Below are 15,374 nucleotides of genomic sequence, written 5' to 3' on the forward strand. Positions count from 1 at the left end.
CTCTGAAAAGAGCCTTTGTTTTTCAGTGTTTCCAACCTCACTCCTTATTTGGTTTTATGGTGGCTCTCAGTCTTCTTGGGTAGGAGCACTGCCTGGATGTTCGGCAAAACACCGCCTTGCGCAATGGTGACTTTACCCAACAGCTTATTGAGCTCTTCGTCGTTCCGGATAGCCAGCTGCAAATGGCGCGGAATAATACGAGTCTTCTTGTTGTCCCGAGCAGCGTTGCCTGCCAACTCTAGAATCTCAGCGGTCAGGTACTCGAGCACAGCTGCCAAATACACTGGCGCACCAGCCCCAACCCGTTCCGCATAGTTACCTTTACGGAGCAAGCGGTGCACGCGGCCCACGGGAAACTGGAGACCTGCCCGAGAAGAACGGGTCTTTGCCTTAGCACGAGCCTTACCACCCTGCTTACCACGTCCAGACATGTCGAACCCCACAAACTCAGCACCAGCAGCTTATACTGTAAAACCACCAGGCGGCACCTTTTATAACCATTATTGGGCGCGAAAAAGAAGACGTGTCATAGGTTAAGAGTATAGCTTTCATTTTGACCAATGAAATAGCGACTTCTGCATTTGCGGCTTCTGATTGGTCAAACCTGACCTCTGACATCACCACACAGCCGTACCAATCAGGCACAGGACTTTTACTCTTCACCTTATTTGCATAAGACGTTCTATATAAAAGCCACACGTCGCGCCTTAGTTGCGTTATTTTCTCCTGGCTGTTTCTGGGTATCCTGTGCTTTTGTTTTCATCATGCCTGAGCCGGCAAAGTCTGCTCCTGCTCCGAAGAAGGGCTCGAAGAAAGCGGTGACTAAGGCTCAGAAAAAGGATGGGAAGAAGCGTAAGCGTAGCCGCAAGGAGAGTTACTCTGTGTACGTGTACAAGGTGCTGAAGCAGGTCCATCCGGATACTGGTATTTCATCTAAAGCCATGGGCATCATGAATTCTTTTGTCAACGATATCTTTGAACGCATAGCGGGTGAGGCTTCTCGCTTAGCCCACTACAACAAACGCTCGACTATTACTTCCAGAGAGATTCAGACTGCCGTGCGCCTGCTGCTTCCTGGAGAGCTGGCCAAGCATGCCGTGTCTGAGGGCACCAAGGCCGTCACCAAGTACACTAGTGCCAAGTAAACTTACCAAGTAAGCGTCTTTTAAGTTTGACCCCAAAGGCTCTTTTAAGAGCCACTTACGTTGTCAATGTTAGAGCTGTAAACTGTGTCTTAAGTTTAGAATTAAGTTCGCGTAATCTCAATATAGTGGCTTCTAAATACGCATGGCTCTTGTAAAGTGTTTTCTGTAAGAAAAAAACATTAAAAAAAATTAGTATACCCGGAAGCTTAAAGTACAAAACGCTTCCTGTTTTTTGGCGCCAACATGCGGCTGTGACTTCTGGTTAAAACCTCCAAAGGCTATTGTCTTTTTCTGCCGCAGGGCAAACTGTTAAAATGTCCTTCATGTCCCTTTTTTTCTCCACGGGGCAGATAGTGTTAGTAAATGAGGTTAGTCTTCCATAATTTGTAGGGCATCCCTTTAGCTCACCCCTTGGCTGTACAATGAAAAGTTAAGAAATGAGGGAAGAGGCGTTAAATATTTGGGCCAACTTGGTGTTTTATTTAGTTTGCTTTCTTTTTCTTTTATGCCCACTTTTCCAGCCCATACTGGGTGGAAACGATGCCGAATCACCAGGAAGGGTAAAATCTCTTTGAGACACAAGTTTCCTCTTGAGTAAAGAGATGCAACGTGAGAGATCACAAGAAAGGTTTTATGTGACCACTTTTAGTTTTTAAAATAGCATTTTCCACATTTGCTTATTCAATCAGTAATTTCTTCACTCAATAAAACTTAGAAGACCTTGCGAGGGAAAAACTTGGCTGGTGTCCAGTGGAGACAACCGATAGAACCCGGCTAGACCGCCCAGAAGCTTAGGTAGGGGAGAGGGGAGGTAATGAGGGAGAGGGAAGGAATGGAGTGGGGGGTGAGGAAGGAACTACTTCGGGCCTAGATCTGAGCCGAGTCAGACGAGTTTTGTTGAGTGAAAAAGCTAGAATGGCTGTTTATGCCAGTAAAGAGCAACGTGAGTTTTTTTTTTTTTTTTTAAGAATGGAGGTCGAAAGGGTTGATAAAATTTCGGTTCTGACCAGGCTAATTTATGCTTTAGAAATACAAGTTTTATAAGAAAATGCATTTATTCAATATGCTTGTATGTACGTAAGTGAATATGTGTATAAATATATGTATGTATATGTATTTTTACATATATTTTGTCACGGGCTGTTCTGATCTTTAGGGATACATACAGTGGGTGAACATCTGTAATGAATTGCTTGCTTTTGGAACTGTATTTGGAGATTGGAAGGGTTAAACTAAGAATTCACAAATGCAAAGCATATGTTTACTGCCTTAATCTTATGCCACTAATGGTTTATGGATTACATCAATATTCTAGGGAATATATCAACAAGTGATTGTTACATTTAGTGTTTTGCCAAATACAGGCTACTGGTATATACATAGTGATATATGAACTCGTTTAGTCTTCACACATATCTATGAGGGTAGGTATTATACATATTTTCAAATGTGAAAATCAAAATGCAAAGAAGTGGAAGAGCTATCTAAATAATTTTCAGCGAGAAGAGAGAAAGGAAGAAGGAATAAGTCTGAAGAGAAGGAATGGTGTAATTTGACCTTCATAGAGTGGTTTCCCAAGCAGGAAATCCTTTTGTCCTCTATTTCTGCTCCTGACTTCATTTTCATAGCAAAAATTAAGTATAATCCTTAACACTGATTTCACGTAGCTGTTAGAAGTAAATTGTATCTCTTTATAGTGCCTCCTTCCTATTTAGATTTCACTGGGGGCAAGGGACAAAAACCTTAAGAAAAACAGTATGTCATTTATTATTAGTGTTTTCTAGAACACCATGCAGATGGTAAATTCTATCTTAAGGTATATATAAATACTGTTTCTAGATTTAAGATTTTCACCCTGGAAGTTATACTCATTTTATGCTAATATTTTTACCCCAAAATAAGGCATTTTGGCATTCTGGACTGAGTGAAACCTCAAGGTCTCTCTGACCTTCCCCCCTGCACCCTCTCACTCACTTTCCCCAAACCTTAGAAGTTTATCTGCCAGAGATTCAGACCCACTTAGGAAAACAATTGTTTTTTTTCTTCCCCCTCCCGGTTATCTCTTTATGGCAGAAAAGTAGACCAAGAAAGTAACTACACCTGAACTATTTAATCTAATCGCTGCCCTCCTCCATTTATCCTTCCTAGTGGTCTTCCATAGCCCCTCAACAGAATTCTTCTCCCTCACCCCATAACCCATTTTATGAGAAGGGTATATGTAAGTTTCTGGACCACTTTGGGGAGCAGAATCCTCATTTTTTGAGGCTTCCTGTGTATATACTTTAAAATAAATAAGCTTTTCTTTACTAACCTACTTTGTGAGTTGATTGTACATTGACCCTTCTGAGGGCAAAAGGGAAGTTCTGCCTTTGCTCCCACAAAGATATCATTAATTCAAGGCTTACAAACTATTTTTATAAATGGATATGATTTTACAAAGTTTGCTCTTAGATCTTTTTACTTTTGTTCCAAAATTCAAAAGTGCTTTGTGTTTTAATAGAAATACTGGCAGGCAGTGGCCATAATTTTCTCATGCTTTCGTTCTCATTTCTTTATGTCTTCACGTGGATCTTATTTTGTTTCTCTGGATAGCATAGATCTTAGTAGCTGGAAGGAATCACAAAGGTCATTCCAATGTTCTTTTTCTTTCTTTCTTTCTTTTTTTTTTTTTTTTTTGTAGAGACAGAGTCTCACTTTTATGGCTCTGGGTAGAGTGCCATGGCCTCACACAGCTCACAGCAACCTCCAACTCCTGGGCTTAAGCGATTCTCTTGCCTCAGCCTCCCAAGTAGCTGGGACTACAGGCGCCCGCCACAACGCCCAGCTATTTTTTGGTTGCAGTTCAGCCGGGGCCGGGTTTGAACCCGCCACCCTCGGTATATGGGGCCTGCGCCTTACTGACTGAGCCACAGGTGCCACCCCCAATGTTCTTTTTCAAAAAGGAAAACCGATGAACAGAGGTAGAGGAAGAAGAAAATTAATTATTTTTATCTTCCCCCTCTTATGCCATGTATCTCTTTGTCATTTATTTCCTCTTAAGCCATGTATGTTAATTTGGAACAAAAATAGAGCTCTTTTAACTTATTTTATTATCTCCTTTAAATTATTAGTTGAACGTGCTAAATTAATGTCTCCTAAAATTTGTTTTTTAAAGAGTAGTTCATGCTTTAGACTTAGAGCAAATGCTGTGTGACTCTGAACCACAGCATTTAATCTGGCCATTGTTATAACCTTATGAAAAACTCTATGCACAGAAACAATCATCTGCTTTAGATTCTCCCATCCTTTGGGAAACAGAGTAGCTTTAGGGTTGAAACATGGAAGTTTATTTGAGCATGCTTGATGACTTAGCAGTCACATATTTGATCTGTTTTAAGTATCTTGGAATCCAGAAGTTAAAGAGGTCAAAAGAAGAAGAAAATGGCATACATTTCCTCCTTGGATAAGCTAGAAAATTTTAATCGTTATTTATTCTGAGTGCTTAATACAAAGGAACAAATTTCACGACTCCATGCCCATGACAAGTGTAATACATTATGTCACAGGGTTTTATTGATATCGTATGAGGAGAGTTGAAATGGAGGAAAAAGAAACTTGTTCTTTGATTTCCTCTCCTACTTTCTTGTTCTTCCTTGATTTTTCTTCTTTTTGCCTCTGTATTAGTATTTTTGGGTCTAAAAGCTTTAAAACCAGTTCATTACCCTAAGACTCACTCTGCAATACAAATGTAATGTAAGTCACATATATACTAATTGTTTTTCTAGTAACCACATTAAAATGTAAAAAACAAAATGAATTTTACATGTTCTATTACTCTATATAAAAATTCTTTTTTAACATACAGTGAATGCATAGTTTATTATTAACTGACAACTTGTATTCTTTTTTATTTCAAGTCCAAAAAATCAGATACTTTATTTTTATTTATTTGAGATAAGAGTTTCAATTTGTTGTCCTCGGTAGAGTGCCATGGTGTCATAGTTCACAGCAACTGTAAACTCTTGGGCTGAAGTGATTCTCTTGTTTCAGCCTCCCAAGTAACTGGGACTACAGGCGCCTCCCACAACGCCCGGCTGTTTTTAGAGATGAGGTCTTGCTCTGGCTCAGGCTGGTCTTCAACCCATAAGCTCTGGCAATCCACTGGCCTCTGTCTCCCAAGTGCTAGGATTACAGGCGTGAGCCACCAAGCCCCGCCTAAAATCAGATACTTTAAAAACACTTGTACAATACATCACAACTCAGAAATTTTTGATGTGAAGTTAGAGCTTATTAATTTATAATTGAACAAGTAGATTCAGATTCACATATCTAAGCTATTCAAAGTATACTTGAATGAATCCAGCACCCGTTTTTAATGTAAACTAATTAAAATTCTAAACATTTTGATTAAACATCTACTTTTATCAGTCACATGCCACGTTGCAAATGCTTAGTAGCTATACGTGGCTAATGTTGTATATACCACATACTCAAGTGAGAAGTTGGCCTTAAAAGCTACAACCTATAGGGCACTAGGCAAAAGATGATAATTTCTTCTGGAATGGACAATTGTGAGATAGTTTTTCTTAAGGGAGTATGGAATCCAGTGGACTTTGAACATGAAAAATGACAGGGAAGGACTTGTTACATCACAGATTTCTTTATCAACAACACAAAGAAGACACAAAAGTAAAAACAAGTTTCTCTAACAGGCACATAACCTGTTGGACTGGAATAATTCGTTTGCATTGGGCTAGTGACAGCAGGGTTTTTAAACTGTCCTGACACATTTACCCAAATTCTCCATTATAGGACTGGTACCACTTATCTGTTTTGACTGATTAAGAATATTACAGGTTTGAGTCTTAGAGGCAACTCACAAACAAATATAGTCAATTTTACCATTTTAATATGAGGATGATAAAATCTACCTCACAAGAATACAACATGAGTTAAATCCATGTAAAGCACTTAACACAAATTTAAATAAATTTTTAATATGTGTTAGGCACTATTCTTTTCCTCTTTCTCTTTCCTTTCTGTTGTTTCTCTTGCAATACTTTTCAAATTTTATGCATTCAGTTTATCATTGTTTTTTAAGAGAATAGGAAGGTCAATCTTTTACAGATCTTCCATAGCTTTCTTATTGCTGTTCTTAACAGCTATTTCTGAAAAGGCGTACTGTTCAGTTTAAGCCAAATCATGAGATACAGAGCCTACATTTTTCCAAAGATAGGAAAGGGGAAGTTGGGAGTGGGGGAGGGACAGATAACTCCTATAAGAGAAGGTATCAATCGTAAACTAAAAATATAAGTCTGGGGTATATAAAAATTAATTTTAATGATGCTAAACTATTAACATTTAGAAACAAATCCACAAGGTGACAGAATATATTTGTCACGTACTGACAGTTATTAAAAGTCAAAATATAAAAAATAGGAGTCATAAAAAATCCTAGAAAATAAAAAATGGGCATACAATCAATAGATAATTTCTAGAAGAGAAAATCTTCAAATAGCCAAAAATCCTATTAAAAACTTACAAGTTTATTAAAATTAGAGAAATACAACTTAAATAATGAGATACCATTTAGCAAAATTTTCATATTGGCAAAAATTTTAGTCTGACATTAGCAGATGCTGATGATAGAGAATAAGGACTCTCAAACACTACTGGGAGAATGTGGCCGTGTACACTAAAAAATACCTTAGAAAGTAAATTGTTCACCTCTATTCATGTTGAGTAGGCACCTATTACCAAGAGATTCTACTTTTAACAAGTAACTACAGAGAGTACAGCTGGGTACAGCTATGCCATTGCACCTCTGTAATGGGAAAATAAAACAATTTAAATATCTACCAACGGAAAAATGAAATGTGAATTTTGTACTGACACATAAGAAAACAAGATTAAGAAGAGAAGAAAATAGAACTACATTTTAACGTCAACTTATTTCAACAACAAATGCATAAAGTCCTTATATTAATAAGGGGGTATATGCACCTTAATTTGAAAAGCAAAAAGCCTGGGTAACATATTGCTTGGGTAGGGGAAAGGAAGGATATTTTTGTTTTATAATCGATGTGGTGTTTACCAGTACCCAGCTAGTTTCTTTCCAGTACTTAAAAATAGTACCAGAAGGCAAACACAAAAGGAGGTAGACATATGCCAAGACTGCCCCCACTACGTTTATAGCAATAACACCACCCCTGGCAAACGCCCTATTTAAACAGGGACCAAGTTTCTTCAAGCTCCCTGCCCTTTGTGGAATTTTCTCCCTCCACCTTATGGAAGTCGAAGGAGCTGGGAAGTGTCCAGCTTGGACTCGACTTTGCTCATTTATCACCAGTTCCATAAGCAAGCTGCAAACAATTTGAACTAGCTAGGATGTAGCAAGCTTCTTCCCGCCTCCAGAAAATCTCGACCTGTGGTCTATTGCAGTTACCAGCACAGAAAAATTCAGCAACAAAACTGCCATAAAAGCCTACTTGTAGCTATTTTAAGCCCTTTTCCTGAAATGTGAGGGGACCTAAAAAGGGCCTTTTTAATAAAAGACATGGTTCTGAAGTGGTACTTAGCCGCCGAAACCATACAGGGTGCGGCCCTGCCGTTTAAGCGCATAAACCACGTCCATAGCTGTGACTGTCTTGCGGTTGGAGTGCTCCGGGTAGGTGACAGCATCCCGGATCACGTTCTCAAGGAACACCTTGAGCACCCCACGGGTCTCCTCATAGATGAGGCCTGAAATGCACTTGACCCCGGGCCAGGAGCCTGATCGCAGGCTTTGTGATGCCCTGAATGTTGTCGCGCAGCACTTTCTGATGGCGCTTGGCACCCCCTTTCTCTAAACCCTTCTCTCCCTTACCTCATCCAGATATTATCAAAAGACACAAAATGAAAAGTACAATGAAGGCTATGGCAACTTCTCTTTATAGGTAACTCCTGCGGACCTGACTGAAAATCTAAAAGAATTGCGGGGAAAAGTTACGCTATTCTGGGGGAGGGGACCTGAAAAGGGAACAAGCTTGCCCTGCTATCCTCTCTTGTATTCTCTTTCAGTTCTTTTTAATACTTAAGACCTAGGCTATTTTTTCTGTTTTCATTTAGTGTGATTCCTGCCCCATCCTTATTAAACAGCAAAATTTCAATATTACAGACAATACATAAAAAAGCAAAGGAATAAAGATATTGTGTATTTTTACATGTATACATTTATTTCTTTAACACTATCTGCATAAGATTATGCTATTTTGTAACATTTTTCTCCTTAGTGTGTGGTAGAAATATGCTCAGTATGCTAAATTCCTAAAAATAGAACAAGGTGGACTAATAAAATACAGAATTTTAAGATCTTTCAGGCATATTGCCAAATTCTTTTCCATCAAAGGTACATATTTTCATTTCCAACATTAGAGTATGAGTGATTCCCTCAAATATGGCTCTTGGGCATGTTAAATGCTTTTCAAAGTTGAAGGACCTCAGAAATAAGGCAGAGAATCAAGGTCCCTCTAACCTTGTCTTTTTTCTCTTCCCCAAGGTAAGGAGGGACTTTCTCTGGAATTTCCTGGTCTGAACAAGAATGCTTCTTACCAAAAAACTCATAGTTGCCTTCAGTCCCCTCCTTGTTACATCAAGGTCTAAGGCAGAGAAGAAGATGGAAGAATGCAACCACACCTGGATGGATTTTTCTACTAGATATGCATGTCTGCCTGCCTGCCTGCCTCTTGGCAAGTTAATTTCTATCTCCTGATCTATTGGTTGTCCCTAATAAGCATGTACTGCCCCTCAAATAATTGTCTACATTACCCATCTCCTCCTTTCCCTGTGGAAAAGGTTATATGAGCTTTTATACCCCATTGGGGGAGTTGGGGTAATCACTCAGTGATTTCTGCTCCCATACTTAAATAAATTTGTATGCCTTTTATCCTCTTTATTTGCTTTTGTCAGTTGATTGTTGAATGAACCTTCTCAGGGATACAGGGAAGTTTTCCCTTGATCCTTACACCAACAGCAATTCCTGTTATGCCTACAACCTAATAGCAGGTAGATCCGTTTTACATAATCTAACTATGTAATTATAGATTTAATATCTTGTATAGAGAAATATTTAAAAAGTTAACCAGCTTGTTATTTAATACAGTATACAGTTATATTGATAATTAATCCTACCAATTTGAAAAATTTATCGTGTACATATTAGAAATTTTTGGAGCTTCTTTTATTCCACCGATATGGTGCTAAACTGTTATCAATTACTTGTGTTGGAGCTCAGAAACAGGACCCCAAAATGAAGGCCTTAAGAGTTTTTATCTGTCCTCCAGGCTTCTCAGTCCTGTTCTTCCCTTGAGGCTAAGCCTAAAAAACTAGAACCTCTTTCCCCAAGGCAGGTCCTAAAAGCCAGTCATAAAACCTAAAATTATGGGCGGCGCCTGTGGCTCAGTGAGTAGGGCGCCGGTCCCATATGCCGAGGGTGGCAGGTTCAAACCTCAGCCCCTGCCAAACTGCAACCAAAAAATAGCCGGGTGTTGTGGCGGGCGCCTGTAATCCCAGCTACTCCGGAGGCCTGAGGCAAGAGAATCGCTTAAGCCCAGGAGTTGGAGGTTGCTGTGAGCCGTGTGACGCCACGGCACTCTACCCGAGGGCGGTACAGTGAGACTCTGTCTCTACAAAAAAAAAAAAAAACTAAAATTATTCTGTGTAAAAACTAATTATCTCACCTACCTTATTTGTAGACTATAACACCCCCATTCCAGAGAAGATACTGCCCAACACCCAGAAGGAAGTAATATATGCTCAAAGAAGCCAAAAGTAATCTAGACAGACAGGCATTGCTTGGGTTTTCCCCAGTCTGTTAGCATTACATCATATCCTTTTTGTTCAATCATATCTACACACCTGGCCATACTTTGTTTAACTAACTTAAGCATAAAAAGGGACAGTTTTCCCTGTCTTTTTGGGTCTTCATTTTGAAGGTGTCCAGCTACCTGTCACTGTCAGCAATATGCAGAGATGGGAATAGATACACAAAACTTTGTGAGAAGGCTAGGATTCTAGAGTAAGAGTAGCCTGTCCAACACTGTTCTGTTCTACCAGTTTTATACATAAAAGTTCAAAGCAAAGACCACATTAACCCTTATTTTAAATAATAATCAACATAACTCAGTGACCTATTATAATATTCCAATTCAAGAGTTAATCTCCTCCAGTGGTCCCTGTGTCTCAATGGGTAGGACACCAGCCCCATATACCCATGGTAGCAGGTTCAAACCTGGCCCTGGCTGAACTGCCGAACTGCAACAAAAAAATAGCAGAGTGTTGTGGCGGGCGCCTGTAGTCCCAGCTACTCGGGAGGCTGAGGCAAGAATATCGCCTAAGCCCAGGAGTTGGAGGTTGCTGTGAGTTGTGACACCATGGCATCCTACTGAAGGCGATAAAGTGAGACTCTGTCTTTAACAACAACAAAAAAAAGTTAATCCCCTAAATGATCCACCTAAACTATGCAAGATAGGCATCTTTAGGGTGGGAGCTAAGTTTACAAAACAGTAATGATGGGAGACCAGTAGGAGTGGTGGTGAGTAGGGGTGGAGGTTAGATAGGACCTCAACAGACTAGACCAGCTGTGTCATGTTGGCCCTAGCCTAACTCCATCTTATTCTCACTACATGTGCTTTCAAAGATTCCCATGTATACATATTACATAAATTTGTATGACTTTTCGCCTGTTAATTAATCTGCCTCATATCACTGAATTTTCAGTAAATCTTTAGGAGGCTAGAGGTCTTGCTCCTTACATTGTAACTTTGAAGACAGTGTAATTCCCACTTCAAAATTAATTTTCCAAAACTTCCTGAAATTACAAACCATCTTTTAAAATTTTTATTTTTTTAAGAGACAAGGTCTCATTCTGTTGCCTGGCTAGAGTACAGTGGCACAATCATAGCTCACTTTTGTAGAAATGTTACCAGATGAAAAGGATCTAGCTGCCTGTCACTATTAGCCAATATGCAGAGACAGGGATAGGTCCACCAAACTTTGTCAGTAGGCCAGGATTCTGGAGAACAGTGACAGTAGCCTCTCCAAAAAACTGTTCTGTTCTTTTCATTTCCCACATTATAGTTTTTAGGTTCAAAGTGAAGACCATGTTAATCCTTAACCTTATCTTAATAATTGGCAGAACCCATGACCTAAAACATTTCAATTTAGAAGTTAATCTCCTAAATCAATCCAACTAAACTACTTAAAATGGGCATCTTTAGGTGGGAGCTAAATTTACAAAATAGTAAGAATGAGAGACAGGTCAGGCAGGACCCAAACAGACCAGACCAGCTGTGTCATACCTGCCCTAGGCTGACAGACGCCATCTTATTCTTACTGTATGTGCTTTCAGAAACAAGGTCAATCTGTTATCAAAAGCTCAACACTTGTCCCCAAGGCCACATCAGAAGAACAAGATAGGGCAGCACCCGTAGCTCAGTGGATAGGGCACCAGCAACATACATCCAGACTGGCGGGTTCGAACCTCGCCCAGGCCAGCTAAACAACAATAACAACTGCAACAACAAAAGAAATAAAAATAGCCAGGGGGATTGTGGTGGGCGCCTGTAGTCCCAGCTACTTGGTAGGCTGAGGCAAGAGAATTGCTTAAGCCCAAGAGTTTGAGGTTGCTGTGAGATGTGACGCCCTGGCATTCTACTTAGGGCAACATAATGAGACTCTGTCTCAAAAAAAAAAAGCAAGACAAGTTTGAAAAGAGAATTTTTGTCAGCAAAGGAGGAAAATGGCAGATTGTCATCTCAAAATCCAAATTCTTGCCTCTGATCAGAAGCAGAGAGTTTTCGAAGATTCTGATTAATCTTGTAATACCATTTTGGGCTAAAACAATCTCATAACCTTCATCCGGTTTAATCCCATCTTTGACTAAAACAATTTTGTGGGCCTCTGTCCAGACCAATTTCCTTGCACTATCTCCTGTGTCATAAAGATGGAAAGACATTCCCTTATCCCTCCTGACCACTAGCCTGAGGCAGGAATACAGGTTTTAGTTCCCCAAAAGAGTTGGGGGCCATTGCCTCCCACTTCCAACATTGTTATGTTACTCAGGCTGGTCTCAAATTCCTGGCCTGTCCAGTGATCCTCCAGTCTCAGCTACCCAAGGTGCTGGAACTACAGCCATGAGCCACAATGCCTGGCTACAAATCATTTTTCTTTCTTTCTTTTTTTTTTTAAATTATATTTCTTTCTACTTTTATTTATGTATTTATTATTAGTTTTTTTTTTTGGCAGTTTTTGGCCAGGGCTGGGTTTGAACCTGCCACCTCCGGGGCACGTGGGGCTGGCGCCCTACTCCTCTGAGCCACAGGCGCTGCCCCTACAAATCATTTTCTTAAGTTACGAGGAAAAAAATGTTTTAGGACTTTGGTCAAAATACACTTTTATTTAATGCTTTTCAATAATTGTTTTCTTTTTCTTCTTTGGCAGATTTTGTTTTTAATATTTCCCCAACATTAGTTACCTGAAATGCATTGTGAAGACCTTTCTCCACTTTAAAAATCAATAAAATTCCCACGAATCAGAATCCTCCTTCTCTGATTTCATAACTGCATAGCAAAATAAGGATAATAAGGATAACAGTGGATGGTAAAGGGGTGACATAGCCACTCCAAAATATGCTACTTTGGTATAAGGATAATTTTTTTGAGCTAAAAGCAATTTAAAAAGAAAAGTTATGAGAGAAGCACTCTGACCTTTCCCTTCATCAAAGTGGGAAATAAAACCCTCTAAGGAAGATATCCTTCCCATAACAAAAGAAAAAGAACATTCTTTGTTTTCCAAGATAAGGAAGTTAAGACCAATGGAACTCGGTGTAAACAGACTTTGTTAAAATCATTATCTTCAGTTAGACTCCCCACATAGTTTGTTACTTTCTCCCAATTTACTCTGTTCAACATAGTATAACAGCATTTGGGTTTTGCCCCTTCTTTATTTCCTTCTGAGAGCTCTCAGGTCACATAAAACTTACATTAAATAAATTTATGTGTTTTTTCTTGTTAATCTGTCTTATATTAGTTTAATTCTCAGGCCCAGCAAGAAAAACACTGAGAGGATAGAGGTAAAGTTACCTTCCCTGTAGTGGATATCTCAAAAGTTTATCAGACTCTTTAGTTTCTGAAATTGGTGGGCAGAGGTGTTTAATTTTCTGTAAACATGGACAGAGGATGCCATTTAAAAACTGTGATGCTAAAAAGGTTATTTTCTCAGATGGTAATTATCAAGATAAATTTAGTACAAAGTAGTTTCTTTGCATTCATACATTCTTTCACTATGCAACAAATATGGTAGCAAATTTTGTTAGTCATACTTGCAAAATACATCCTATGCTAAACCATTGCCTATTTAATGATTACATTAATTTGAATAAATTGAAAGACATTTAAAGACAGAACAATTGAATAATGAATAAAATCATTATTTGAGTTACATATATTCTAAAAATCCCATCAAAAGTCCTATATTACTATTTTGGGGGAGTCTTTGAGTGCCTATCATTGCTAGACATAGTTGTCAATAGTTGTTTTTATTCCAAAAAATTATATTTATACTAGGATTGGAAGTAATAAGTACAAGAAATAGAAACATTAAGAGTGTGAGTATTTATTTATATGTGACTTCAACAGACTTAAGTGCTAAAGAAATTCCACATAGGAAAAAAAGATTTTAGGGAAAACTTATAATTAAGCTGAAAAGGAATGGAGTAGGTCAACCAAATTTCAGAGCAAGGGTTTTTAACCAGAGGTCCGCATGTACATGTAGCAATGCCCCTACAGATAAATTCAGCAGTTTGGTGGTTGGGGAAGTGACAGAGAAATCTGTGAGTTTGTGTAGTAAAATAAATATATTTAAATTAACCTTTGACTAAACTTTGGCATTTCACTTTTTTTTAACTTAGGCCACAAATCTCAGTACTTGTTATTTTGTTACCCAAGTTTACTTTTCAATGGCAATATTGAGGAAAAACATTTCCCCAAGCTTCGTTATTTCTATTAAGGTTTATTAAACATAACTATCCTGGTCAGGTTCTTCTGCGACAACTGCACTTGAGATACATGCTTCCCAAATATTAGAAACTTTTCTAGAGCTCTAGGATGATGTCACCTAGACATTGTCTCCAAATGTCAAATGTCATCCTAATGTTTTACTAAGTTCAATTAAAGATATACTTTGCAACTTTGGGCTGGCTAAAGAAGAGTATGCTTCATTGCTTATGTTTCGGAAAAAAATGCATGTGGCCCCGGCAGTTTGAGACTATTCTGCCACAAAAGTTCTGCAGGACTCACAGGCTTCCAGCGGCATCATCACAATCTTTCACTGGATTCACATCTTGGGTTTTAATCAGCTGTGTATTTAAGGAAGTGGAGATTTAGCACTGGGCCACTTGCTGAGGTCAATAGCGGCAGGGCTTCCTCAGGCACCCAGTGGCCTACAAGGTCCACTTGGTATAAAGCTAGGAAGTAATAATTTTGTATGGAATAGCTACTGTAACTTATGTAACTAATGGCTGCTTGTTAACAAGTGGCTTAATAAGATCTGCCTAAAATGTGGATAATTCTTGTTTTTTATACATGGCGCCCACTGTTTGATTTCCACAAGGGCCATCAGTATGTGACTACGACCCCACTTTTACCAAGCTCTTTTTTCTTTCACCATGCAAAAGATATTAAGCTCTTTTTCAAGAGGACATAGGTGGCTCTTAAAAGAGCCTTTGGTTTGCAATTATAAACTAATCCGCGTTATTACTTGCCCTTGGCTTTGTGATGGCTTTCAGTCTTCTTGGGCAGCAGCACCGCCTGGATATTGGGCAGGACGCCACCCTGCGCGATGGTGACTTTACCCAGCAGCTTGTTGAGCTCCTCGTCGTTACGGATGGCCAGCTGCAGATGACGAGGAATGATCCGAGTCTTCTTGTTGTCACGAGCGGCATTGCCCGCCAGCTCCAGGATCTCGGCTGTTAAGTACTCCAGCACCGCTGCTAAGTACACAGGCGCGCCAGCCCCAACCCTCTCGGCATAGTTGCCTTTGCGAAGCAGACGATGGACACGGCCCACGGGAAACTGAAGACCTGCTCGAGAAGAGCGAGTTTTAGCTTTAGCGCGAGCCTTGCCACCCTGCTTGCCGCGACCAGACATGCCGAATAAACTAACTGCAAACAATTATTTGAAAAAAACCCATAGCAGCCAGGCTTTTTATAACCAT

At 39.4% G+C, this 15,374-nt stretch overlaps 3 protein-coding genes and 1 pseudogene across 4 annotated transcripts; 1 reads left to right on the plus strand and 3 right to left on the minus strand.

Annotated features, from left to right (window-relative positions):
- LOC128594297 (histone H2A type 1-J) lies at positions 1 to 435 on the minus strand. Its single transcript, XM_053602982.1, has one exon. The coding sequence runs from the start codon at positions 429 to 431 to the stop codon at positions 45 to 47; it is 387 nt and encodes a 128-aa protein (XP_053458957.1). The 5' UTR covers positions 432 to 435; the 3' UTR covers positions 1 to 44.
- Positions 436 to 710: 275 nt separating this feature from the next.
- On the plus strand, positions 711 to 9,051 carry LOC128594299 (histone H2B type 1-K). Of its 2 annotated transcripts, none has more exons than XM_053602987.1 (2): positions 711 to 1,160; positions 8,667 to 9,051. In XM_053602987.1, exon 1 carries the CDS (start codon positions 765 to 767, stop codon positions 1,143 to 1,145), a length of 381 nt encoding a protein of 126 aa, XP_053458962.1. In that variant the 5' UTR covers positions 711 to 764; the 3' UTR covers positions 1,146 to 1,160; positions 8,667 to 9,051. The 2 variants fall into 2 exon arrangements, with proteins under 2 accessions (XP_053458962.1, XP_053458961.1); XM_053602986.1 differs by having other exon boundaries at positions 714 to 1,154; positions 8,662 to 9,051.
- Positions 7,032 to 12,647, minus strand: LOC128594721 (histone H4-like; annotated as a pseudogene).
- Positions 12,648 to 14,888: 2,241 nt separating this feature from the next.
- LOC128594294 (histone H2A type 1) lies at positions 14,889 to 15,307 on the minus strand. Its single transcript, XM_053602979.1, has one exon. It carries the CDS (start codon positions 15,305 to 15,307, stop codon positions 14,915 to 14,917), a length of 393 nt encoding a protein of 130 aa, XP_053458954.1. The 3' UTR covers positions 14,889 to 14,914.
- Between the last annotated feature and the right edge of the window lie 67 nt (positions 15,308 to 15,374).

Source organism: Nycticebus coucang, chromosome 9, assembly GCF_027406575.1.
Source record: "Nycticebus coucang isolate mNycCou1 chromosome 9, mNycCou1.pri, whole genome shotgun sequence".
NCBI lineage: Eukaryota > Metazoa > Chordata > Mammalia > Primates > Lorisidae > Nycticebus > Nycticebus coucang.